At 45.0% G+C, this 25745-nt stretch overlaps 1 protein-coding gene across 1 annotated transcript in view; it reads left to right on the top strand.

Moving 5' to 3' along the window:
* dscamb (Down syndrome cell adhesion molecule b) overlaps window positions 1–25745 on the top strand; it is a gene marked incomplete at both ends in the record, with an annotated part of 450395 nt that overhangs the window by 311325 nt on the left and 113325 nt on the right. The window contains 2 exon segments of the mRNA XM_084312177.1: window positions 11072–11350; window positions 13989–14108. Of these exon segments, the coding sequence (XP_084168303.1) occupies window positions 11072–11350; window positions 13989–14108 (399 nt within the window).

Genomic DNA, 25745 nt, shown 5'->3' with positions numbered 1-25745 from the left:
CTCAGGTAAATTACAATACGCTCTGGCAAACGATTCTTAAACTCTTCTAATAGAATGAGTTCTCTGAGAGAGTTAAGATCTGAGGCCTTGCTTGCTGCACACCATTTATCAAAGAGAGTTCCCTTCTCTCTAGCAAACTCTACAAAGGTCTGGTTGACAGCTCTCTTGTGACTGCGAAACCTCTGCCTATAAGCTTCGGGCACAAGCTCATATGCACGAAGGATGGCAGCCTTCACAGTATCATACAATAGACTATCTTCTAGGGAAAGTGTTGAACAAACCTCTTGGGCTTTACCAGTCAATTTGCATTGAAGCAACAAAGGCCAGACCTCTCTTGGCCAGCGCAATGAAGCCGCAATACGCTCAAACACATTAAAATAAGTATCAACTTCTGTCTCTCGGAACGGAGGCACCAAAGCAATGTGTTTACTTATATCAAAAGTAGGTAATGAATAAGCTGTGGAGGAGGACATACCAGGGCCTTGTGGAGGAGTCGGTGTAGCAGAGTTGGATTCACTCCTTAGGACTTCCAGCTCCAACCTCCGCAGTCTGAGCTCTTTTTCCACTTCATGCTCAAGCTCCAACCTACGAATGTTAACAGCCCTTTCATTTTCTGCCTCAAGCTCCATTCTACGAAGCCGATACTCCGCCTCACGTGCTTGTGCCTTCTCCTGAGCCTCCATCTGGAGACGTGCTATTCTAACCTTGACCTGGGCCCCTTCTCGAGACCCAGTTGACACAGGAGAGGTCAAGTGAAAATGTGGCAATGTGACTTTCACACCTGCCTTCTCAGCACTTTCACCATGAGCTTGCTCCTCAGATACAGAAGGCTGTGCTTCAGTAGGTTCACCAGGAGGACTTGCATGTTCATCAGAGACCACAGGTAAAACAAGTGTCCCCTGCTCCAACAGCTTATCTACCACAAGACACCTGATATCCTGCTTAAGATGCTTCTGTTGAACCGAGAGTTTAAAATGTGTGGCAATCTCCACTAAGTCTGCCTTGCGGCAGCTATCTAGCGCTTCCCAAGTAGGATTGCTCAAGAATTTCCCCAGATCAAAAGTACTAACTGCCATTTTTTTTTTACACAAATGCCATTTTTACACACAAATCAATTAATTACTATACAAGTGTAAACAAACACAGTTCACCAAATCCATCAACCAACAATTGAACACAGGTTACAAGATCCAGGCAGAGCCCCCATTTATGTTACGACCCCTGTGTGTCTAAGGGCTGTAACATAACAGTTGGTTGACAGAAAAGATGGACCACGTTTGTAAACAACAATGATATTTATTGAGAGATGCAAAGGAAGCACATGTAGCTCAGGGGTGAGCCCAGGCCAAAACAACAAACAAACACCACTATACTCCAAATAAACCCAATCTAATCTATGGTAAAAGAAATTACATTACCTAAACTACTCTTACCTAACCAAAACAGGAGAAAACAATATCCAAAGGAAATGGCAGCTCACCCCATCTGTGCTTCCTGAGAAAGAGAGAAAAACACATTAATGATACATACAACAAAATGGAAACATAACAAAACAATCTATAGGTAACAATGCTCTCTCTGCGGCCATACAATCACAAAGGCACTTTCACTATTACAAAGGCCTATAAACAAAAAGGGATATTATCAAAGTACAATGCCACAAAAGAACACTAGGCCTAGCCTCATGCCAGAGAGAGAGAAAGGTGTGTGGTGATCCATGATTGGGTGGTGTTGATTGAGTGTTGGAGTCTGGAAAACCATCCACCAATCGGTGCTGTGCTGGGTAATGGAAGGGCAGGCCTGGCAGGGACCAATGGTGGAGGGAACAATGGCTGGAGGGAGGAAAGATAAATGGAGAACACACACACATGGAGACACACACTGGGGAATATATACATTGGGATGTAACAACGGGACACTATAGGTTTTGAGGTGAGCAGATCTGCTAGCAATTGCTTTGGAAGAGCTCCTCCGCCACAGAGCGAGCCTCGATATTCCGGTGTATTCATTGACTCTCCTGTTGCCTTTCTATCCGAGTTCAAACGGTAGGCGATACTGCCACCTGGTGATATTCGATTGGCATTGCAATTCCAACGTATGGTATATCAAAAAGCAGGGTAGCCGGACCAGCACTCACAGGTTCAATGTTTTTTAATGGCAGCCTGAATAAATAGCAGACATGTTTCGGACAATGTCCTTCTTCAGTGATATGGCTATGGATAATTCCAACGTATACAAACGAGCCAGGGATGGCTAGAATGATCCGGATGATTATTTAGAACGTGGATAAAAAAAAAATATCAAAGGATCAAAACCTGACTTTTCTCGGGTTTGGCGCTCAACCGCTGGTGAGATAATCAGACTTTTTTTGTGATTGGTCGCAGAATGAGTTAACAATTATGTTTTGCATTTATAGTCCTGACTCAATGAGGCATTGTGAGCATTACACACTGCAAACGAAATAAATAAGAACTAAACCGATTGCCGCGGATATACATTTACATTTACATTTAGTCATTTAGCTGACGCTTTTATCCAAAGCGACTTACAAGTTCTGTACGACAAGTCATCAGGAAGGGCACAATTTAACAACAATGTTCATCAAAGTGTTGAGTGCTACCATTGTTAGTGAGGCAGCCTCAGCGCACAAACACACACACACACACACACACACACACGCACACACACACACACGTACTGTATACGTGCAAAATGTATCGTTCCAGGAAAGTAGGCTTCTATTATTCTAATGACTTGTTTTATTAGGTATTATAGTAGTAAGTCCTACTGTAGAACATGACATATTAGCATGACTTCTCATTTAGTAATGTCAATACTAAACGACTGCACAATTGGCTCTTGACAAGCGCGCAGTCGTTCAGTATTGACATTACTAAAATATGTCTGGGTTTTGTGGGATATTGTGGATATCCTGAAGAATGTTCTCAGTCAACCGAGGCCCAGTTAACACTTTAACTGCCTGAGGTTAAATTCATGATATACCATCCGTTGCCAGCTCTATTTAACATGGAGAAGTTCCCCTTCTTTGCAGGGCTATAACTTTTTAAATTCTATTGCTAGATTGCCATTATTATGTCCCATTCAATGTCCTATATGTATTGTTCAGGGTGTATCAACGTTAAACTTTTTCATTCACATATTCATACTAAAATATGGTCTAAAGTATAAGTATGTTTTTATCTTTTTCTGCAGCTTTCTCCAGAACGTGATTTATAGCTCCAAATGCATTATATGCATGATGAAATACAGTTTGATAGCGATCTGTGCCAGATAATAAATTTCAACTAGACGTACTTCTGGAAGTTACTACACGTCATCTGATGTTGACCGGATGGGCGAGGGGGCGTTTATAATTCCGTGGGCAGCGTTATACCATTCATCTAATATGGGTCATATGTTCATCAGATCAGTTAGTATATAAGACATTAGAAAATAACGCTGAATCTTACCGTGGCTTCCTCCCGCCGCTGGCAGATGATCGTGGAACAGGATTTTTTTCCATTATGGGATGTCGAAATACCCGGTCCATTTCCAGGTTGTATAATAGTATATACGTCCAAATCATGTTGTTTTTTCGAGTTATTTCCACCGATCGATGTTCACTGTGTGAAGACTGAGTCTCTCTAACATTAGCGAGTGCCCGGACCCCATATGGAGTGAGTCCTGCCGGGTTAAAGGTTGACATCCGGTTTTTCGATCTGCCGATCGGCCACCAGATGCCTTTCTTGAACCGCTAGAGGGTTGAGAGGAGCTTTTCAGTGGGTCTCAGGGCTGCGGATGGGAAATATGATTCCGATCACAGATTTTTGAAATATTGATATTAAAGACGAGTTGCGGCGTCCTCGGCAACTTGAGCATGGCTAGGAAAGACGCCTAAACACGTTTTCGGCAGTTAAAGTGTTAATAACAAGGTTTATTAACCAGACAGATAGAAATACTCAGATAGTATTTAGAGAGAGAGAATGGCTGAGGCTCTCGCCCTAGGTGATCAGCTGAAATGACCCAGGTAGAGATCTCGAATGCTGTCGGGAGGAGTCCTATATAGTTAAAAAGGGGGGGGGGGGTCCCATTTGATAGGTCAAATGGGTGGGGGGGGGGAACACAGGATAGGGGACAAAGGGGAGGGGAGGGGGGTGTCTTTACATGAGAGTTCGGGAATCAATATATTATTCCACAGTTTCATCATCTGTGCATTGTATGTTACTATTGCACTCTGGTTGGATGGTGTATTGTACTTGTGCTGTATAATGACAATACATTTGAATCTAGTCTCATTTTGAGATCAGTCACAAATCGCTTCCGCGCTACCAGTTGAATGGGTTAGCATGGTACAGATGCCGACCCTCTGCTGTTTCGGAGGATTCCAGGTAAATTAGTTGTTAGTACGAAATTTGTACCTAGATATTTACAAAGGTACTTACTTAGGTTCCAGAAGGAGGGCCAATGTTTATATTTTTTTTATCAAATCTTTTTATTTTTCCTTTTCATTTACATGAAATATAAAACAACACAAGACACCACACAATACAATAATAATAATAGGCATTACTTCACAGGACAATAATAACACTAACAATAACAATAATGACAGTAGAATCACAAAAATAATAAATACAGAACCTAAAAATTAATTATATTACCACAGACACCACAAAAGACATCCCCCCCCCCACTCCAGGACCCCCAGGACCCCCAGACCCCCCAGGACCAACACCCCGATCCCGCTCAGCCGCTATATGGTGGTCTTAACCTTCTCGGCTGCCGCGACCCACAGCTCAATGCTGGCCTGTCCCACTCCAACCACACGAGCAGTCGAGATCTCCAAGGAGGACCATGTTGTCGATTGGTAGCGTCTTTTCGCAGCACAAAAGGTGTTACAAAGGTATTAGCCACAAAACTAATGCAAAGCCAATAGGGCCACTCAAGTCCTGAAACCTACTCCACACATAGTGCACCCCAAAGTAGGTTTCAGCATTTATTTCATGGCTTGTCCAGACTGTGAGTCTGGCCCCATTTACATTTTGGGTATAATATGCAGTATGAAGAACAGAACTCTATCGATTGACAACATCATTGCTAAGTAGGAAATACACTAATTCTGAACTTACACTTTAAGTATTTTGGACGCTAGCCTTTTCACATACAAGATCCCACTCTTGTCAGGACAATTGACCTATCTCAAACCCTGCCCTCTTTTGGAGGATTAAGGAAAAGAGGGCGGAGCTTCAGATAGGTAAATCTTGTACTAGCCCACATTAGCCTGCACTGGTAAAAGTTCCCTTCCTGCTTGAAACCGGTTCTGACTCTTGTGACAACATTGCGCTCCTCTAGTTCCTTTCTCTCCCGTGGGAAGCATCAGGAAGCAGTGCCTTTGACATCTTCGCACCCAGACTTATGAATGAATCTTTTTGATTTGCAAGAGTATATCAGAGTAGCTTATAAAGAATGCATCAGTGCCACTGATATTAACAGTGCAGGGGGCGACTGAGCTCCATCAACCCTCCGGAATCCGTAATAGGAAATGTTAACAAGCGCTTCCCCGCTTACGGCTCATCTCCTTTTGCTCTCCCTACCGTATGTCATGAATGATGCTGCCACCACTTAAGACTTCTCCATAAAGGGAGATAAAAGAAGAGGAGGGGGGTTAAGAGAGAGAGAGAGAGAGAGAGAGAGAGAGAGAGAGAGAGAGAGAGAGAGAGAGAGAGAGAGAGATGATATAAAGCAAGGCTTCCCACAGTGTGCTAGAGAGCGTTCGTTAATTTACTCTGCTCATGCTTAAAATGCTGGAGTGTCTTGGGGGATCCCATGAGTCCATTATCCCTGCTTTGTTGTGAATTAAATAAGAGGCTAAAGTGCTGCTTATTTCAATGTTATTCGAACTCATCTGATTCTCAATCGGAGATGACTTGTGCAATGGCTGGAGATTCCCCTGAGAAGTGGGTACTGTAAGTGTAAGTAAACTTTATTTATATAGTACTTTTCAAAACGGTGCTTCCAAAGTGTTTCGCGGTTGATAATAAAAATGTACACAGCATGAAAACAGCAAGTAAAAAAAAAAATGTAATAACAAAATACTATTCATAATACGTAAACAGATACTCGACAATGAAAGCAATATAAAAACAAACAAGACAAAATTAAAAGACAAATAAAACAACAGAGCTACAAATCTATAGAAACGCCAGCCTATACGAGAGGGTTTTTAAAAGGTTTACCTCAGATGCAGATGGTCAAAAGTAACCCGTATGTATTCTCAATGTAAAATGAATCCTCAGAGACCTATGGGGCACTGGCATTACTGTGTTTCAGAGGCTGATTTCTAAAGCTAGAGTGATGACACTGGTATTATGAAACTAGACAATCCAAGGAATACAATTGGTACCAACACTGGCATGCTAACCTGTCGGTAAGGTGGATAAATAATGCTCCAAGGTTAGGCAAAAATGCTGGTGAGGCAAAAATTGCCATGGCCATTTTCAAAGGGGCCCTCGACCTGACACCTCAAGATATCAGAATGAAAAAGGTTTCTCTGAGTCTCCTCTTTATAGACCTGCCCACATTATGCTAATCACATGCAGTTTTTTGCATGCAGTAGCCTATATGTATATGCAGTATACTGCATTATACTACGCCTATATTAAAAATGTATATTCTATTTGATTAGAATATAGACAGTGGGGGGGAGGCGATTCCATAGTGTTGAAGCTAAAATTATAAAATGCATGGCCCCCCTTTGTTTTGAGTCTGGACCGTGGGATACTTAAGAACAATTGGTCAGAAGATCAGTTATAAGTTCAGAAGAGGGTGCCATGCCATGGAGGGCTTTGCATGTGATCAGGAGGATGTTGAACTGAATTCTGAAGCGTACAGGAGGCCAGTGTAAGTGGAGGCAGAATGGGGGTAATGTGCTCTCTTTGTGTAGTGTAGTGTCAAAAGCCTGGTTGCCGCGTTCTGAAACTGTTGAAGTCGAGCACTTGCAGACTCGCTTAAACAAGAAAATAGGGAGTTACAGTAATCCAGGTGGGAGGAGATAAAAGCAATTTGTTCTATAATATTTGAGGCAATGCTGAACTGATTTTGGTAATATGTCTGAGTTGTAAAAAACAACTAATTTCTCAATGTGATGGTCAAACACAACACCATTTCTATTCCCTGTTAACCCTTTCACTGCCGCACTACAGAAGGTTAATCCTTTACTATCACACTACCGACGGTTACCCCGTCGGTAGTGTGATAGTAAAGGGTTAACCTTCTGTAGTGCGGCAGTGAAAGGGTTAACCTGCTGTAGTGCGGCAGTGAAAGGGTTAAAGGCCTGAGGTAAGGTCTAATGCTCTTACCAAAATTAACAAGATTTCTGTTTTATCAAAAAGAAAAAGAAAAGAAAAGCCAGTCAGATAAAAATTATACATAAAGCTGGGTGTTATATGCATAACAATGGTAGGCAACAAATGACCATGGGGGAGCATATACAGTACAAGCAGAACAAAATGGGACCAAGGTTTGAACCTTGTGGGACCCCACATGACATTAGACAAAGATTAGACAAAACCATCAATAGCCACACTGAAAGATCTGTCTGTAAGACACGAGGAGAACCATTTGAGGATACTGGCCCAGTGCTTTAGTCCATCCGGCAAGATGGTATGATCATCAATAGTGTTAAAGGTGGCAGACGAGTCGAACACTACTAAAATGGAGTGATGAACAGAATCTGCATTCATAAGCGTATCATTAGTGACTTTCAGCAGAGCAGTTTCAGTATTATGCAGCTGGCGAAAACCAGATTGAAATGCTTAAGAATACCATTAGCTTCCACTATTTCCAGTAATGGTTTAGCAACAGCCTTTTCATTTTTTTTTTTTACAAAGGGTCATTTAGGGATTGGTCTGTAATAATGAGGGAGTGTTGAATCAAGGCCACATTTGTTTAAAAGGGGCTGAGTACAGGCTTGTTTGAAATAGTCTGGGAACAAACAGAAGAATAGAGATGCATCTACAATAGAGAAAAGACAAGAGGCAATGACTTCAAATACCTCTTTGAAAAATATGGGGGGGGGGGGGGTAGAGTGTCAAGGCCACAGGAGGATAACTGCATGTGTGACACAATATCAAGCAGATTATTCAGGGAAATAGGAGTAAATTCACTCAACAATGTGGGGGAGGAGACTGGAGAAGTTGTACATGAGGTAGGGGGCGCTATAGAGGCTTTGATACCCTTTACCTTCTCAACAAAGTAAGCTAAGAACGTATCACAATCTTCAACAGCGGAGGCCAAAACAGTTGAAGGAGCAGGGTTTACAAGTCAATCAATGGTGCTAAACATAACTCCAGAGCTGTGCTTTTTCACAGATACAAGGTTTGTAAAATACCTAAGTAAAAAAAAAAAGAAATCAATAAATTATAAGCAGACAATAACTCTCTCACATGAAGGAGGTGGACTTGTAGGTTAGTTTTCCTCCACCTTAGTTCTGCTCTCCTACATCCTCTTTTTAGTTGAGTATCATCACTTACCTAAGGTGATGGATTTGAAGGACGTGATGACCTTGCTCTATCCGGGGCAATGTAATCTAAAACTGATTAACATTAAACTGATCAACTAAGTCATTTACATCATGAAACTGAGTTAAGCTGCTACACGGAGCAGAGAGAATTATCAACAGATCTTTCATTATTGATGCGAGAGGGAACTGCACGTTTTCTCCACGACCAGTGAGTCTGGCAGCGAGGCCACCTCCACGACCAGTGAGTCTGGCAGCGAGGCCACCTCCATGACCAGTGAGTCTGGCAGCGAGGCCACCTCCACGACCAGTGAGTCTGGCAGCGAGGCCACCTCCATGACCAGTGAGTGTGGCAGTGAGGCCACCTCCATGACCAGTGAGTCTGGCAGCGAGGCCACCTCCATGACCAGTGAGTCTGGCAGTGAGGCCACCTCCATGACCAGTGAGTCTGGCAGCGAGGCCACCTCCATGACCAGTGAGTCTGGCAGCGAGGCCACCTCCACGAACAGTGAGTCTGGCAGCGAGGCCACCTCCACGACCAGTGAGTCTGGCAGCGAGGCCACCTCCATGACCAGTGAGTCTGGCAGCGAGGCCACCTCCATGACCAGTGAGTCTGGCAGCGAGGCCACCTCCATGACCAGTGAGTCTGGCAGCGAGGCCACCTCCATGACCAGTGAGTCTGGCAGCGAGGCCACCTCCATGACCAGCGAGTCTGGCAGCGAGGCCACCTCCACGACCAGTGAGTCTGGCAGTGAGGCCACCTCCATGACCAGTGAGTGTGGCAGTGAGGCCACCTCCATGACCAGTGAGTCTGGCAGCGAGGCCACCTCCATGACCAGTGAGTCTGGCAGCGAGGCCACATTCATGACCAGTGAGTCTGGCAGCAATGTCACCTCCATGACCAGTGAGTCTGGCAGCAATGCCACCTCCACGACCAGTGAGTCTGGCAGCGAGGCCACCTCCATGACCAGCGAGTCTGGCAGCGAGGCCACCTCCACGACCAGTGAGTCTGGCAGCGAGGCCACATCCATGACCAGTGAGTCTCTTACAACGTGACCTAAAACTGAGTACTATTTTTGACTGTGTGTTGGTGATTGATTTACTGTATGTTTTAAATTGATTGTGTGTGTTTTGTAAGCCCAAATGCCTTGTACACTCTGTGGCTGCGCCATTGAAAATTAGGGTCTCCCTCAATGACTCCTGAGTTTAAATAAAGTATACAAATAATAAAGATTTTAAAACGTATCATCCGGTTGACAAAACTCAGCGAAAGAACTGATGTCACTGGATCTAAGCCAGGTCTCTGTTCAAAATAAAAAATACAAATTGTAGGTTGTAATAGAATTGTTTAAAACAACGGTCTTATTTACTAAAGATCCTGCATTTATGAGGGCTAGGTTATAGTAACATGTCTTAATAGGTTGATGAGCAGCTGTGATTGGCTGGGGATAACAGAACTGATCCTTCTGATTGACCAGCTGTTATTGACTGGAGATAATGCAACTCATCCTCCTGATTAACCATTCACTTAGAGTTATTGACTTGAGAAGGGTGGGTTTGATAGGGGATTGATGTGTATACCTGGAGGAGGTTGTGTGTAACTATGGTGTCTTATCCATCCTAAGAAGAAAATATACAGAAGTACATAACGTCAGACTGTCTGTGATCATTTGTTTAAGTTAGGGATTATCCCTCTACATACACCAGATAGATAGATAGATAGATAGATAGATAGATAGATAGATAGATAGATAGATAGATAGATAGATAGATAGATAGATAGATAGATAGATAGATAGATAGATAGATAGATAGATAGATAGATAGATAGATAGATAGATAGATAGATAGATAGATAGATAGATAGATAGATAGATAGATAGATAGATAGATAGATAGATAGATAGATAGATAGATAGATAGATAGATAGATAGATAGATAGATAGATAGATAGATAGAGACAGACAGACAGACAGACAGACAGACAGACAGACAGACAGACAGACAGACAGACAGACAGACAGACAGACAGACAGACAGACAGACAGACAGACAGACAGACAGACAGACAGACAGACAGACAGACAGACATATATTAACAGAATCAATATGAGTCACCCTTACTTTATTTGAATGCTCTCACAGCATTTTGTGCTAAAAGCTGAGAATGATGTGGAGTTTTTGCAGGATCCCTACTGTAGCTATTCTGAGCTTTTATGTTACTTCAATAGAAGATTGGGGGATTTACTCGGGGGGGGGGGGGGGGGGGGGAGAGTGCAACGTACCTCTCATGGAATCCAGGGAGGAAGGATTTTCTTCTAGACTTCAGGAATCACATTTGATCCTTTCTGTCTGTCTGTCTGTCTGTCTGTGGCTTCATCTCTCTCTTTGTCTGTCTATCTGTCTGCTCTTTCTCTCTCTCTGTCTCCCCCTTTCTTAAATTAATTCTGCCTTTACCTGTCTGTCTGTCTGTCTCTGTCTCCCCCTTCCTTGAATTAATTCTGGTTACCGTGTCTCTCTCTGTCTGTCTCTCTCCCTCCTCTGCTCCCCAGTCCCTCCCTACATCCAGCCCTTTGAGTTCCAGCGGTTCACCATTGGTCAGCGTGTGTTCATCCCCTGTGTGGTGATGTCGGGTGACCAGCCCCTGGACATCGCCTGGCAGAAGGACGGACGGCCCATCCCGACCAGCCTGGGCGTCACCGTTGACAACATCGACTTCACCAGCTCGCTTCGCATCTCCAACCTCACCCCCGACCACAACGGCAACTACACCTGCATCGCCCGCAACGAGGCGGCCGCCGTGGAGCATCAGAGCCAGCTGATCGTCAGAGGTGGGAAAAAACACTGTCTACTGTTTCACTGCATACTGTAGATTTCATTTCATTTCAAACCTTTATTTAAAACCTGAAGTCCGTCATTTACAATAATGTTGAGTCTCTACAGACATGCAGCTAAAAGACAAAACACAGGAATATTAAAAAGACTCTCCTGTCCTTCAATACCAACCACTGAGGCGCTTTGAGCAAGGCACTTTACCCCCAAACTGCTCCAGTGGAGCTGCTCAGTGGCTGACAGTGTCAGACTGTGGTTGTACCGAGCAGCTCCTAGTGGTCAACAGTGTCAGACTGTGGTTGTACTGGGCAGCTCCTAGTGGTCAACAGTGTCAGACTGTGGTTGTACCAGGCAGCTCCTAGTGGTCAACAGTGTCAGACTGTGGTTGTACTGGGCAGCTCCTAGTGGTCAACAGTGTCAGACTGTGGTTGTACCGGGCAGCTCCTAGTGGTCAACAGTGTCAGACTGTGGTTGTACCAGGCAGCTCCTAGTGGTCAACAGTGTCAGACTGTGGTTGTACTGGGCAGCTCCTAGTGGTCAACAGTGTCAGACTGTGGTTGTACTGGGCAGCTCCTAGTGGTCAACAGTGTCAGTCTGTGGTTGTACTGGGCAGCTCCTAGTGGTCAACAGTGTCAGACTGTGGTTGTACCGGGCAGTAAATGCATGTACTGTAACTGTGTGAGTGTGAAGCAGGGCATTGCTGTAAAAGAGCATGCATGCTCAGAAAACCAATGAATGGTGGACACATTTTTTTCCTATTGCTAGGTTTTAGTGAGTCGTTCCTTATCTTCATTGGGGAAAGTCTGAGAGTGTCGCATATATGGATTTTATGGTGGTTTTTGTTCTTTGTTTCTTGGGGGAAATTCCATGTGATCTCGGGCTATACAAATTTTATTTGAGTTGATTTACCCTGGAAAAATAAAGGAGTAAAAAGGATGAATAAATAAAAGGAATAAAGAATAATCAGTTACTGTAAAACGGTTACACAGCAATACACAGTGGTTTATGACCATGGCTTTAAACTGTCCATAGGTTAGCGGTGTATTCGTTCCATGAGTTTGGAGCACGACAATTAAAGGCAGACTTTCCAAGTTATGGAAAGATATGTTAGATGTGTTTCCTTGTTCACTGCAGTCACGTGCACAGGCAGGACCCAAGGGGGGGCTCGAGCCCCTGCTCTTTTGCCCTCAGAGTCAAAAAGTATGCTTTTTTGACTGGTGTTAACCGTATTGAATTATTTTCTTTATTTTTGATTGAAATTCTATCAAATATAAAGGAGGAAATATATAGTAGTATCCACGAAAAAAATACACCTCATGAATTAAAAAAGTACCATGTGGGGGTGGGTTGAGAGCATGGCCTCATTATGAAGGACATAAAGACCTAGGGCTGTTTGGTCTTGGGCCGGCTCCAGCCCCTATGTTGAAACACACCTGCTCCCCTCTTCAAAAAGCCCTGCTCCAGTTTTGCTCCTCTTGGCCACGGACGAGTAATGACCTATCCAGGGAGCCGTAACGTCCACTTTGTTTAGCCTGGCAAGGTTGGGGTGTCGGAGGTGTGGCAACGTCGGGTAGGAATAGTGCATGTGGGTGGGGTGAGTGCCCTTTTTCTTTTTTTTTGCTTGAGCCCCTGCCCCCCAAAATGTTTGTGCACGGCCCTGGTTTACTGTATAGTATCATCTGATACAATAACTTTTACTCAATCAATAACATTAGAGCCACAGAACCTGATACTCTAGGAAAGACGTGTTCTACCCATTCAATGTCTGTTAAGACAGTTGGATTAGGAGCAGAACGCATTGAGATACAATAAATTTTCTCCATGAGAGAGATCTATCATCTTTCTACTATATGTCTAGGAAATCAATTCACTTCGCTTCGAATTCGCTTGAAAATGTGGCCGTTGCCATTTTAGTACTGGGAAATTCTCCAGTACCATTACTCTACTTTCACTATCTGGTATTATGTTCAGTATCCGTACATCCCTACATGTAACTTTCTGAAAGATACCACATTCTACCTGAGAACAGCTTCAGTCACTAAAGATACCACATTCTACCTGAGAGAACAGCTTCAGTCACTAAAGATACCACATTCTACCTGAGAGAACAGCTTCAGTCACTAAAGATACCACATTCCACCTGAGAAACAGCTTCAGTCACTAAAGGTTTTATGTTACACACTCTTTTTTTTCTGAATGGTGACGCGTTTTTGCTTAGCTTTTTGCTTTGATGTTTATGTTCCATTCCTGCTGCATTTGCCACACTTTCTCTACATACTGTATCTCGTTCTCTACATAAGGATTAATGTCACTTTCCCTACGTATCTCGTTCTCTACACAAGTATTAATGTCACTTTCTCTACGTATCTCGTTCTCTACATAAGTATTAATATCACTTCCTCTACGTACATTATCTCGTTCTCTACATAAGTATTAATATCACTTTCTCTACGTATCTCGTTCTCTACATAAGTATTAATATAGCTTTCTCTACGTATCTCGTTCTCTACATAAGTATTAATATCGCTTTCTCTACGTATCTCGTTCTCTACATAAGTATTAATGTCACTTTCTCTATTTTGTTCTTTACACAAGTATTACTTAATTAAAGTATCTTGCTTTTGTGCGGGTTTTCAGTTCCTCCCCAGTTTGTGGTTCAGCCCGAGGACCAGGATGGGATCTATGGGAAAACGGTGACTCTGAACTGCTCTGCTGAAGGATACCCACGGCCCACCATAGTCTGGGAGCACTCCAAAGGTAAATACATGTTACAGCAGAGCCGTCCCTAGACCTTTGGGGGCCCTGGTGTTGTATCTTCCTCTGATGATACACTGTCTACAGTATACAGTACTCTCGTTGTTTTTGCTGTTGTCTCAAACCAGATGTAGTATTCTGTTAACCTGTTAATCTGTAGACCGTTTTCGCCTAAAAGGTACATGCCTAAGTAAATGGAAGATTGCTCCACTGCAAGGTCAATTTGCATGTTCTTGGTATCTAGGAACATCTAGGGACCTGGGGGTATGTATTTCCAGTGTCATTTTGAAGTGTCATTTTGATGATGATGATCAAAAATTGATGCGGGGCACGAGAAAATGCTCACTGAGCTCATTCACCACCTTATTGAGATCATGTGTACAAAAAATCTAAGCAAATAAACCACGGGAAGATGATTAAACAGAAGGATTTGTAGATACAGTAATTAATGATAATCGACTTTAATTATAAATTCATATTTGACCTTGAACTTGACCTTGACCTTATTATGGCCAAATCATACATCTATGGATAGGGAAAATGCTCCTCTTTCCAATGGCAGGGTTGAATCTGGATTTAGTCATTTCTTGCGGTTTTTACGGTAATTCGCATTTTCCGATAAATTTGTATTTCCGATAAAACATATAAAACATCGGTAAAAATGAAAATATACACTTTGACTACTGTTTTTGATAGGGTTATGGTCTTTACTCTTGGCTACAAAAAAAAATATTTTAAAACATTGACCTCTTAACATCCAAGGGCCCACATGTGGACGATTCTTTGCCGACCTCTAGTGGCTCGGTTGTGCATTTCTTTTAATACAATATATAGATAGAATTAAAGCCCTATTTGTTGCCTGTCGATTGCCCTTTCAGGTGACAAAATCCGTTCAGCGGTTCTTGAGTTACATGCCGATATGTGAGGCGTGCCCCAAAGTACGCAAAAGTACACATTACCACCCCCGACTCCCGGGGCTCTAGCTCCGTCAATCATTTGGCGATCTTTGCACAGGGTTGTAGCCAATGAGTGTGGCTTTCCAATGATACCCCATGATATGATAATTGGGGATCTAATATGGTCTCTATTGATCGATTTATGATAAAGCAAAGCAGGGTCCCCCTATAGGGGGACCTTAAGGCTTAACAGGTTAAAAACTGAGTCCAAACATTCGCTCAATGTCTTCTGATCGAATATTTATTGACCACAAGAATCAATCAATAGTTCCTCTCAAAAACACTTGATGTAAACAGAAGTTCAAGCTCTGAACAGCATCCAAAATATTCTAACAAAAATGTCCACTTGATATTATCAACGCCGTCTTCTGTGATCTCTTTTTGGCAGCGTGTATATGAAATTGTTCTTCATCAATGAGGTGTCTTGTCCAAGTCTTCTTCGCCTTTCTCATTGATCTCTCTCCTCCAGTGTCTCGCGGCCCTCTACTTATAGTAGACCCTGGTCCCGGTTATGACCTCACAGAAAGTGACATCACAACCGGTTTTCCTCCAATCTCCAAACAGCTATTTTGAATTTGAAATGTAGGCGTGCCTTACCACGGCTCGGCTTAAGACAGCATTTCTTTCCAAATCATTTTAAGGCTAAAATCATTGTCACTATTAATTTAGCTAAACATGATACATAAATATTAATGTACTTCTCTCAAGGACACACATGTCAACATAAATCATTACTCATTTGTGCCAAAGTAAACCCACAAAGCTTATATTCACATTAATTATTTCCATTTCAGTGTATAAAGATTGCATTTCATCATTTGACTTATTCAAATGATTTACCTAGCTTCCTTAAAGTCTTAAACCATGCCTTTCTAAATGATTACATTATTTAATACTAATATAAACTAATTGCAAGTTCTCTTTCATTAATCCTGTAAATTTGGCTATAACCCACTTCAAATTTAATATCATTATGTTCCCCTCATTGAACACATCATTTCAGTGATATTTGTAGTTTAATCAAAATTATATTTCATCTAGACAATTACCTTTTAAAGATTTTTTTCAATACATTCTTAATCCATATCAAATCCTCCCACTGTCTGTGTCTTTGTTTATCAGAAAAGTTAACTTCTCACACCTCTGTGAGCCACAGCTGCTGACCTGTGTGTATGCAAATACTCTTTGTCAGCTGTCCCCCTCTCCAGTTTCAATCACAGCATATCCTGATCCTTGAATTACTTAGTTACAGAATGAGTTATTATTAAAAGATATATACTTTATTATACCTAGAATTGCAACTTAAGTTGTATTTGGCTTCTAATCTATCAATTCACTTTTCCAAAGTAGAAAGTAGAAGCCTAGCTATTTCTTGGGCGGTTTTCTTCTGTCTCTGTTTTATGCACCAGGCCCTGATAAATCACACTATAATGTGATCAAACCTGTTTCTTTGTGTATGTTCCTTTGAAGCTGACTTGTATGTAGGTGTCTGTATGTAAAGTTGGTCTCTGTTGAGACATCCCTGCTTGCATGATACTTATTTACACACAGACAACTGGTCCCTGTAACGATTTTCTAGTTAAGTCACCTGAGGATTTAATCTAAAACCTTTATCTTGAGTTCCAAAATGGGAGTTAATATAATTATAGTTATACTACACTGGGCAAAAGAATACTTTGAGGGCCCTTCCGTTGTTGACATTTTGAGGGGACTTCTGGTTGGTTAAGATGATGCTTGATGTAACTGAGGGGTACAATTCCCTGACTGTATTAATAAGTATGGTATCATTAAACCACTACTGTCTTATGTACATTACTACTGGCCATACAGTACACAGGTATATGATATGAACACCTCCACAATGACACGGTTCCACAACAATATTGGGTTATAATAATATTTATTAGCAGCAATGATAGTATATAACAATACTTTACGTAGGGTCGCGCTTATAAGGCGAAAGAATGTGCGTGAGTAAATCAATAACGTAAGTCCATTATCATATTACGCAGGAGATAATGAATACCACCTGTATCTTAGGAATTATATCTATGGTACACTAGTAAGGCAGCGGGAGATACTGGTAGGGTCCCTCCGGTTGTAGGCCAGCAAGGGGAGAGGATTTGTCGGTAGCAAAGTCTGGATCAACGGGGACTCAATAAGCTCCTGCTACGGGAGACGGTGCATTACTCCCTTGATCGGCAGACGAAAGCAGCAGCTATTCTCCGGTATGCAGCTCCGCATTGAAGAAAGCTAGCCAGCCTCGGGCGTCCTAGAGGCGGGCTCGATGATGCTCCTCACAGGGTAAATCCCACACAATTGTGGGTGTAGACGATTCTCCGCTCCATCCGTTACAGGACCAAAGCAAATATAATCCAGCCGAAAAGGGCTATGTAGTCGTCGGGTAGGTTATCCAGTGTACATGTCCACACGGTCCTCGTCTAGGGCTCCTCGGGTGAAGGCGCCAGGGTAAGCTGCCCAGCCTGGATAAGCACACTAGCTGGTGCGAGGAAGCGTTGGTAATGCTGGTCACTGTAGAACGGTAGCCGCACGATACACTATACATAAATAGACTATTACTGAAATAATAGAATAGGTCGAACTCGACGGTACAGCGTTAAACTCTGATACTTCAGCTATTAATTCGCACGCGGTCTCAATGCTCTATTTGGGGCCAAACAGGCCTTACTTCACCGCACGTTGTATCGTGGGTGAGGCTTCACTTGGGTAACTCGAACTAGGTTAACTAACTGCTGTATCCACCTGCGCCGTATTTATACGTTAGGTGAACAAACTAGTACCAGCCTTATTCCTGTCTCGTATTCTTGCGCAGAGCCGTTCATGTACAGGCATGTCTTTGGCGGTGACTTTGAACCAGACCTTGGGGGTATGGCAGTGGCGCCTAAGGGACCGCTGTCCAATAGGAGAACGAAATATTATGGTCTGTACTAGGTTAAAGGGATATTCCGTGTATATGTACAAAGAATACACAAGGGATATCAGACGATATACAAATATTATGCAATATATATCAATCAGTAAATATATATATTCGGTTTAATCTGATCCTTCGTAACAGCCGCCTCCTAATTAGTCCCACCTAATTAGATAAGCAGAGACAGATTAACCGCACTGTCCACTACTCAATGTCCGTTGTGAGGGTAGGGCAGTTCACAAAGTCAGTGGGTCATGGTCGTCATTAGGAGAGTCGGGGAGCCTTGGCGACTCGATCAGCCTCGCCACGGGTCGGGTGTATGTCTGCCCCTGGGCGAGCACTTCTGCCGCTCTGACCTTTCCGTCGGCACCAGTGGTCACTTTGCTTACGCGGCCGGCCGGCCACGCAGCTCGGGGTAGTGACTGGTCTATGATCATGACGACTGGACGGGATGAAGGGGGGCTTAGGAGGAAGCGGGCCTGAGACTGCTTTGATCTGTGCTTGGCTGTGCCTCCTCCTCCTCCGTCTGTTTCTCTTGTTTGCTCTGTACCCCGTCTGAGGAGGGGCCGGTTCTGGCCGCCCCGTCAAGGAGTCGCTTGGGGTGCTGGGTTCGAGGTCAGCTACGTCTGGAGCGCAGCTGAGGGGGGTGGAGTTCCGAACTCCCTCTTGTGCCCACGGTTCTCTCACAGGCCTCTCGCTTAATGTCAATAGCCTCTCAACGGGCTGTACGAGGGACTGGCCGGTGTCGCTCGCCTTTGTGTGTAGGCAGCGTGTAGACGTGGGTTGACTGTCAAGTCCGTAGAGGGGGCCCTGGAGCGTCCACCCCAGTCAGGTCTGAACCGCGACTGGGCATCCTTTGGGTCCGATGTGGGCCGCCTCAATTGGGAGAATGAGGTCCGCGTGGTCGGAGCCGATGAGCAGGGTCGGTGTGGCGCCGTCGATAAGCGGTATAGGTAGTTGACGTAGGTGCACATACTTGGCCATCAGCTGTGGGATGGGGTAGGTGTACTGTGATAGGCCTATGTCGTGGCTGGTGAAGACGTTGGTTATACTATACTGCTTCTCGGGCTGGTCCACCGCTGCTATCTTGAAGGAGACCTTCTCACCTTTTATGGTCTTCTGGTCCCTTCTGATGGTGCGCATTGTCATGGCACCTTTGGCACCCCGCAGGCCCAACTGGGCTGCTGCGGAAGCGAGGAGAAGAGTCCCCTCAGACCCATCGTCCAGGACGGCGTAAGTGTCCAGGACCTTGTCCTCGTAGCTCAGGAGCACTCTGACCACTTTGATGAGCACCCGGGGGGTCCCGCTACGCTGGTCAATGTGGAGCACTCCTGTTGGTCGGTGGCTTTGGGTCTTCTGGAGGGCCCCGCACCGTGCTGCGCGGTAAGCGGCGCCCGCCTGGGCCGCCTCACGCCACTGTTCAACTTGGGCGGGGTTCAGTGTCTTATATTCGGCGCACTGTGCCATCCAGTGTCCGCCGTCGCAGTAGGTACAGTAGGGGGCGGTCTGGTGGCTCTTCGGTACTGGTGCCACCGCCTCGGCATGGTACATTACCGCGACGGGCCCACTCTGTTGTCCTGGCTGACGCCTGTTGATGTCATGCAGGACCTCCAAGTGGGCGCCGCCGCACCTGCCGCACTTCTTCTTCAAGCGGCACTCAGCTGCCATGTGGCTGCGCGCGCAGCGGCGGTGGTCCTTGATCCACTGACTCACCTCATCCGTGGTCAGCTTCTTGAAATCTTCGCATTGATATAGCCGATGTTCCCCTTCACAGTACTGGCATTCAATCTTCCACTCCTCTTTCGTCGAGGGGGTGTTGTGGTTCTTGTGCTGCGGTACTGATTCGGCTTGGTGCATAACGGTCACCGACCGGCGGTTATCAGTTGATCCCCGAGGTCCTAGTCTTGGGCTTGGTCCACTCCATACGAACGTGTCCAGTCGTAAGCTGCTGACCTCCCTGGCGAGGAACTCAGACAGGTCTAGGAAGGATGCCTCTGGGCCGTTGGGGTCACGGTGGTCTCTCTGCCGCCGAAAACGCTCTTGTCGGGCGGGAGGGAGCTTCTCTAATATTCTCTCTACATTAGAGTTAGCGTACAGTTCGTATATCCCTTTTTCCTTTTGGGACCCCAGCATCCCTACCAGGGACTGTACCTTGATAGAGAGGTCATCCAGTGCTCTGTTGTCTCTGGCTGGGGGGAGACGGTCAATGTCTCTTATCTCCTGTATCACGTAGTCCCATATGCGTCCATAACGTTGGTCGAGGGCTACTAGAGCCGCGGTGTATGAGGTAGTAGAGTTGGAATATGCCAGCGCTATATTGTGCGCTCTGGGCACCTTCAGGTGCTTGAGTAGGATAGCATACTTGTACGTTTCATCCGGTACATCGGACATCATTGTCTCTAAGCACATTCGTAGCTCTGTGTACTGTGCTCTGTTCTCGTGTGTGAAGTCCGGGAACGTCGGTGTGCCAAGGTACGATGCCATGGATGGCTGGCACATCAGTGAGCGTTGGGGGAGAGGCCTCCTGGGCGAGTCTCCCCGGGCGTGTCGTCTTGGGCTGGTACTTGGTGGGTACCGAAGGTCGGGTGCCCAGGTGCTGTTCCTCGGGGCTGGCGGTGCGTCCAACTCACCCGTGAGTTGAGTCGGGGGTTTGTAGCGCAGTGCCTCGGGGCTGACGTCTGGGCTGTACTGGACCTCCTGGTCCAGAGTACGTTGCTGCTGGTCGGGGCTGTACTGGGCCTCCTGGTCCAGAGTACGTTGCTGCTGGTCGGGGCTGTACTGGGCCTCCTGGTCCAGAGTACGTTGCTGCTGGTCAGCTTGACATTCCTCCTCTTCCTCCTCCTCTTCCTCTGCTAGGTCCTGGAGTCTTCTGTTCAGTCTCTCGGCGTGGTCCGGTTCTTCCCGGTTGCTGGGTCTCGTATGGACCGGCCGGGGAGGGGGTTCGGAGACGTGGACAGGATCCTCCTGTTGGCGGGGTCCCGGGTCGCTTGGTCGGGTAGGGGAATGCGTCCTAGACCCTTGTCGTGATGATCTCCGGGAGCTCCGTGCGGAGTGAGGGGGTGTCGCCATGGCAATCAATTTGTCCATCAGCTGCGCCTGCAGCCGGTCGCGCTCTGCCTCGCGCTGGGCATGGGCGGCGTCGCGCGCTGCTTCGCGCTGGGCATTGGCGGCGTCGCGCTGCGCATTGGCGGCGGCGTGCTGCGCATCGGCACGGCTTCTTTCAATGTTCTCTTCCGTCTGAAGGCGTCTGGTCTCCAGTCTTATGCGGTCGTCTTCACTCCTTTGTTGCGCCTGGAAGCGCGCTCGCTCGTCTGCAGCTTGTTCGCGCTCGCTCGTCTGTTGCGCTTGGAGTCGATCGCGTTCACCCTGAAGTCGATCGCGTTCGGTGGAGGCTGCCAGGGTGGCGATGAGTGCCTGCGCCAGCATCTTGTCCGCTTCGCTGGGGGAAGACACAGGCGGAGGTGATCGGCTTCTGGCAGTGCTCGTTGGAGATCCGTTCTCCTGTCGCGCTCCGAGGAGATCCATCTCCTGTGTGTGCGTCTCTTCTGGTAGTGGGTCGGGTTCCGTCCCTGGAGCGCTTTCTTTATCCTGGAGCTCTCCGGGGACTACCTCGTTGGCGTCGGCGGGGGGTAAAGTCATGTCAGGTCCCTCCTGGTCCCCCCCGTGAGCTTGGTTAGTTACGTTAGAACCCACTAGGGTCTCTACTGGCGGGGTCGCCTGGTCGGTAGGGTTTGACATACTTTTACTATCCGCTTTAGTTACTTTATCCATATTTAACTTCTTTTTAAAGCTAGGTATTGGACTGACAACGTAGTCCTCTAGGTGAAGAGGTGGCTGCCGTCTGCGCTCCGGGCGATCTAGCTTAGGAGAACCGTTTGTGGAGTGTTCATCATCGGCCATGTTAATATTAATATTATATTAATATTACGCTAATTACCATCCGGCTCGAAGGACCAATTGTAACTGAGGGGTACAATTCCCTGACTGTATTAATAAGTATGGTATCATTAAACCACTACTGTCTTATGTACATTACTACTGGCCATACAGTACACAGGTATATGATATGAACACCTCCACAATGACACGGTTCCACAACAATATTGGGTTATAATAATATTTATTAGCAGCAATGATAGTATATAACAATACTTTACGTAGGGTCGCGCTTATAAGGCGAAAGAATGTGCGTGAGTAAATCAATAACGTAAGTCCATTATCATATTACGCAGGAGATAATGAATACCACCTGTATCTTAGGAATTATATCTATGGTACACTAGTAAGGCAGCGGGAGATACTGGTAGGGTCCCTCCGGTTGTAGGCCAGCAAGGGGAGAGGATTTGTCGGTAGCAAAGTCTGGATCAACGGGGACTCAATAAGCTCCTGCTACGGGAGACGGTGCATTACTCCCTTGATCGGCAGACGAAAGCAGCAGCTATTCTCCGGTATGCAGCTCCGCATTGAAGAAAGCTAGCCAGCCTCGGGCGTCCTAGAGGCAGGCTCGACGATGCTCCTCACAGGGTAAATCCCACACAATTGTGGGTGTAGACGATTCTCCGCTCCATCCGTTACAGGACCAAAGCAAATATAATCCAGCCGAAAAGGGCTATGTAGTCGTCGGGTAGGTTATCCAGTGTACATGTCCACACGGTCCTCGTCTAGGGCTCCTCGGGTGAAGGCGCCAGGGTAAGCTGCCCAGCCTGGATAAGCACACTAGCTGGTGCGAGGAAGCGTTGGTAATGCTGGTCACTGTAGAACGGTAGCCGCACGATACACTATACATAAATAGACTATTACTGAAATAATAGAATAGGTCGAACTCGACGGTACAGCGTTAAACTCTGATACTTCAGCTATTAATTCGCACGCGGTCTCAATGCTCTATTTGGGGCCAAACAGGCCTTACTTCACCGCACGTTGTATCGTGGGTGAGGCTTCACTTGGGTAACTCGAACTAGGTTAACTAACTGCTGTATCCACCTGCGCCGTATTTATACGTTAGGTGAACAAACTAGTACCAGCCTTATTCCTGTCTCGTATTCTTGCGCAGAGCCGTTCATGTACAGGCATGTCTTTGGCGGTGACTTTGAACCAGACCTTGGGGGTATGGCAGTGGCGCCTAAGGGACCGCTGTCCAATAGGAGAACGAAATATTATGGTCTGTACTAGGTTAAAGGGATATTCCGTGTATATGTACAAAGAATACACAAGGGATATCAGACGATATACAAATATTATGCAATATATATCAATCAGTAAATATATATATTCGGTTTAATCTGATCCTTCGTAACACTTGACATAATGATATACATTTCAAGGGCTCTGATTGGCTGACTGACCTCCCTACGACCAATTAAATAATTAAGAGGGTCATGATTAAATAAGTCCACTACTACTTCGGCAGTCATATTGAGTTTTTTCTTTCTTTTATCTATCTTTCAAATACTATTCTGATTGGTTGGGAGCCCTATCAATAATAATAATAATAATGGCTTGGATTTATATAGCGCTCTTCATGACACCCAGAGCGCTTCACAGAGTCCATTATTCGTTCATACACAGTCATACCGGTGGTGGTAAGCTACAATTGCAGCCAGAGCTGCCCTGAGGCAGACACACGGACGCGTGGTGAATAATCATCGCCTACGGCCCCTCCGACCACCACCAACATTCATTCACATGCATACACATTCATACGAGGCAAGTAGGTTAAGTGTCTTGCCCAAGGACACAACGGCGATGGGATGGACATGGGCTTGAGCGGGATTCGAACCACCAACCCTTCGATCATTGGACGACCCGCTCTACCCCTGAGCCAAACCCGCCCCCACGGGATGGCCCTGCATTACAGATCATCATTAGGGCACAAGTAACTTTTGTTTTATAACGTATCTCTACATAAGTAAGACTTACATAAGTAACAGTAAGAAGCATTTTGTATGAAAGTATTCTGTACTTCTGTATGACAACTATTAAAGAACTTGAACTTGAACTTGAAGTACGAATGTCACTTTATTCACTTTCATGAAGGAAACCAAATCCACCATTCAACCTAAAGGAATTCTTCCGTGTCCTCCACCTAAAATACACCTAAGTAAATGGAATATTGCTCCACTTCTATAAGGTCCATTTGCATATTCTTGGTATCTAGGGACATCTATGGACCTCAGTGAATGTATTCCCAGTGTCAGAAATATTGTGTCTATTACTAGGCTTGCTTAAATTGTGATGAAACAAAGGAGAATATTAATTATGATTTTTCTTTGCATCTTTGACAGTGAATAACACCATGCTAATAATGACCAAACATTAAAAACTGCCACTGATCTCGTTCAGTACCTTCTTGGATCTTGTGTACAAAAAATCTAAGGAAATGAATAAAGGGAAGATGATTAAACAGAAGGTTCTGTAGATACAGTACTGAATTCTCCCATCCGGACCAATGCAATTTGAAATATTATTATAGAATATAGAATAGCAGGCTTATAAATTACCTTATTATAGCCAATTCGCACATTTATATATATATACACATATTATCTTTCAAATGGCCGAGTTCAATTTGGATTTAGTATCACCAGGCGTGCATAAGAACAGATAATGAAATCTATTGTAATCTACTGACTAATCTATAATGAAATACATTTCAGATATAATTGTTGCTGCATGCTAACAATAGGGAAGAGAAACTAACTGCGTTTCAATATTTGTCAATAACGTTACATTTTGTGGTATATTATTCAGAATATTAAGAGTTATTAAAATAATGCATACAGAACTATGAACCTTGAACCCCATAGAACCTTTCAGGAAGTGTAGTTTTGAAAAATGCCAACGCAGATCGAGAGCTCTGGATGTCTGCTACAAAATGGCCGCAAAAAAACTACAATTCCCATGATTCAAGGTTTTCCAAAATGGTCACCTCTCGTGAAATATACAGACATTTCGAGAAGGAAAATCTATCTAATAACACTTTAACCCAGGGGTCTCAAACTCGCGGCCCGCCGGCCAATTGCGGCCCGCTGGATGATATTTTGCGGCCCCCTTCTTGACATCAAAGTTTAGTGTTAGTGCGGCCCGCGCACAACTTTTTACCAAGTTGATGCGCGATTTGGAAGTTTTATTTATTTTATCACTTGTAGGCTACCAGTAAAGTGGAAGGAAAATATATCCTGTCACCCAGTGCGTATGGCAGGCATCCTCAAAATTCTCCGCTATCTCCTCTGCAAGCACTGCTCCACTGTCTGTGTCTGTCTACTCCTGTCCAATCACATTCAGCGTCCCGTCAGCATTTCTCCCCCCCACCCACAGTCTGCGAATCAGAGGCAAAGTAGGGCGGGTCTTCACGGAATGCGTGTCGTCTCTTTCAACGGTTCGAGTCAGAGCGAGAGTTGACAGCGCATCTACAGGTAGTCTAATCTGCAGGTACTGTAGCTAGTAACCTCGTTCCCAGTTTTATCTCCGTGAGATAAATGTAGCTAGTAGCCTATAGTTTCGCCAGCAGGCAGCTAGTAGAAAAATGTGGCATGTTCAAAGATGGCCAGTAAAAGAAAAGTCGACAGTGAAAATCGCTACAATTCAAAGGTGAATGGACTGAAAAATATGTGTGCATCCTCCCAGCACCAAACCAACGTGCCTAATATGCCAAGAAACGGTCTAGTAGATAGAGGGGGGTATCATGCACCCCCCGGAAATATACTTCTAACCAGACTTTCTAGAATGAAAAAAAGGTGAAAAGAATTA

The sequence above is a fragment of the Notolepis coatsorum genome (genome assembly GCF_963971535.1).
Source record: "Notolepis coatsorum genome assembly, chromosome: 1".
NCBI lineage: Eukaryota > Metazoa > Chordata > Actinopteri > Aulopiformes > Paralepididae > Notolepis > Notolepis coatsorum.
This window is presented reverse-complemented; position numbering and strand designations above follow the sequence as displayed.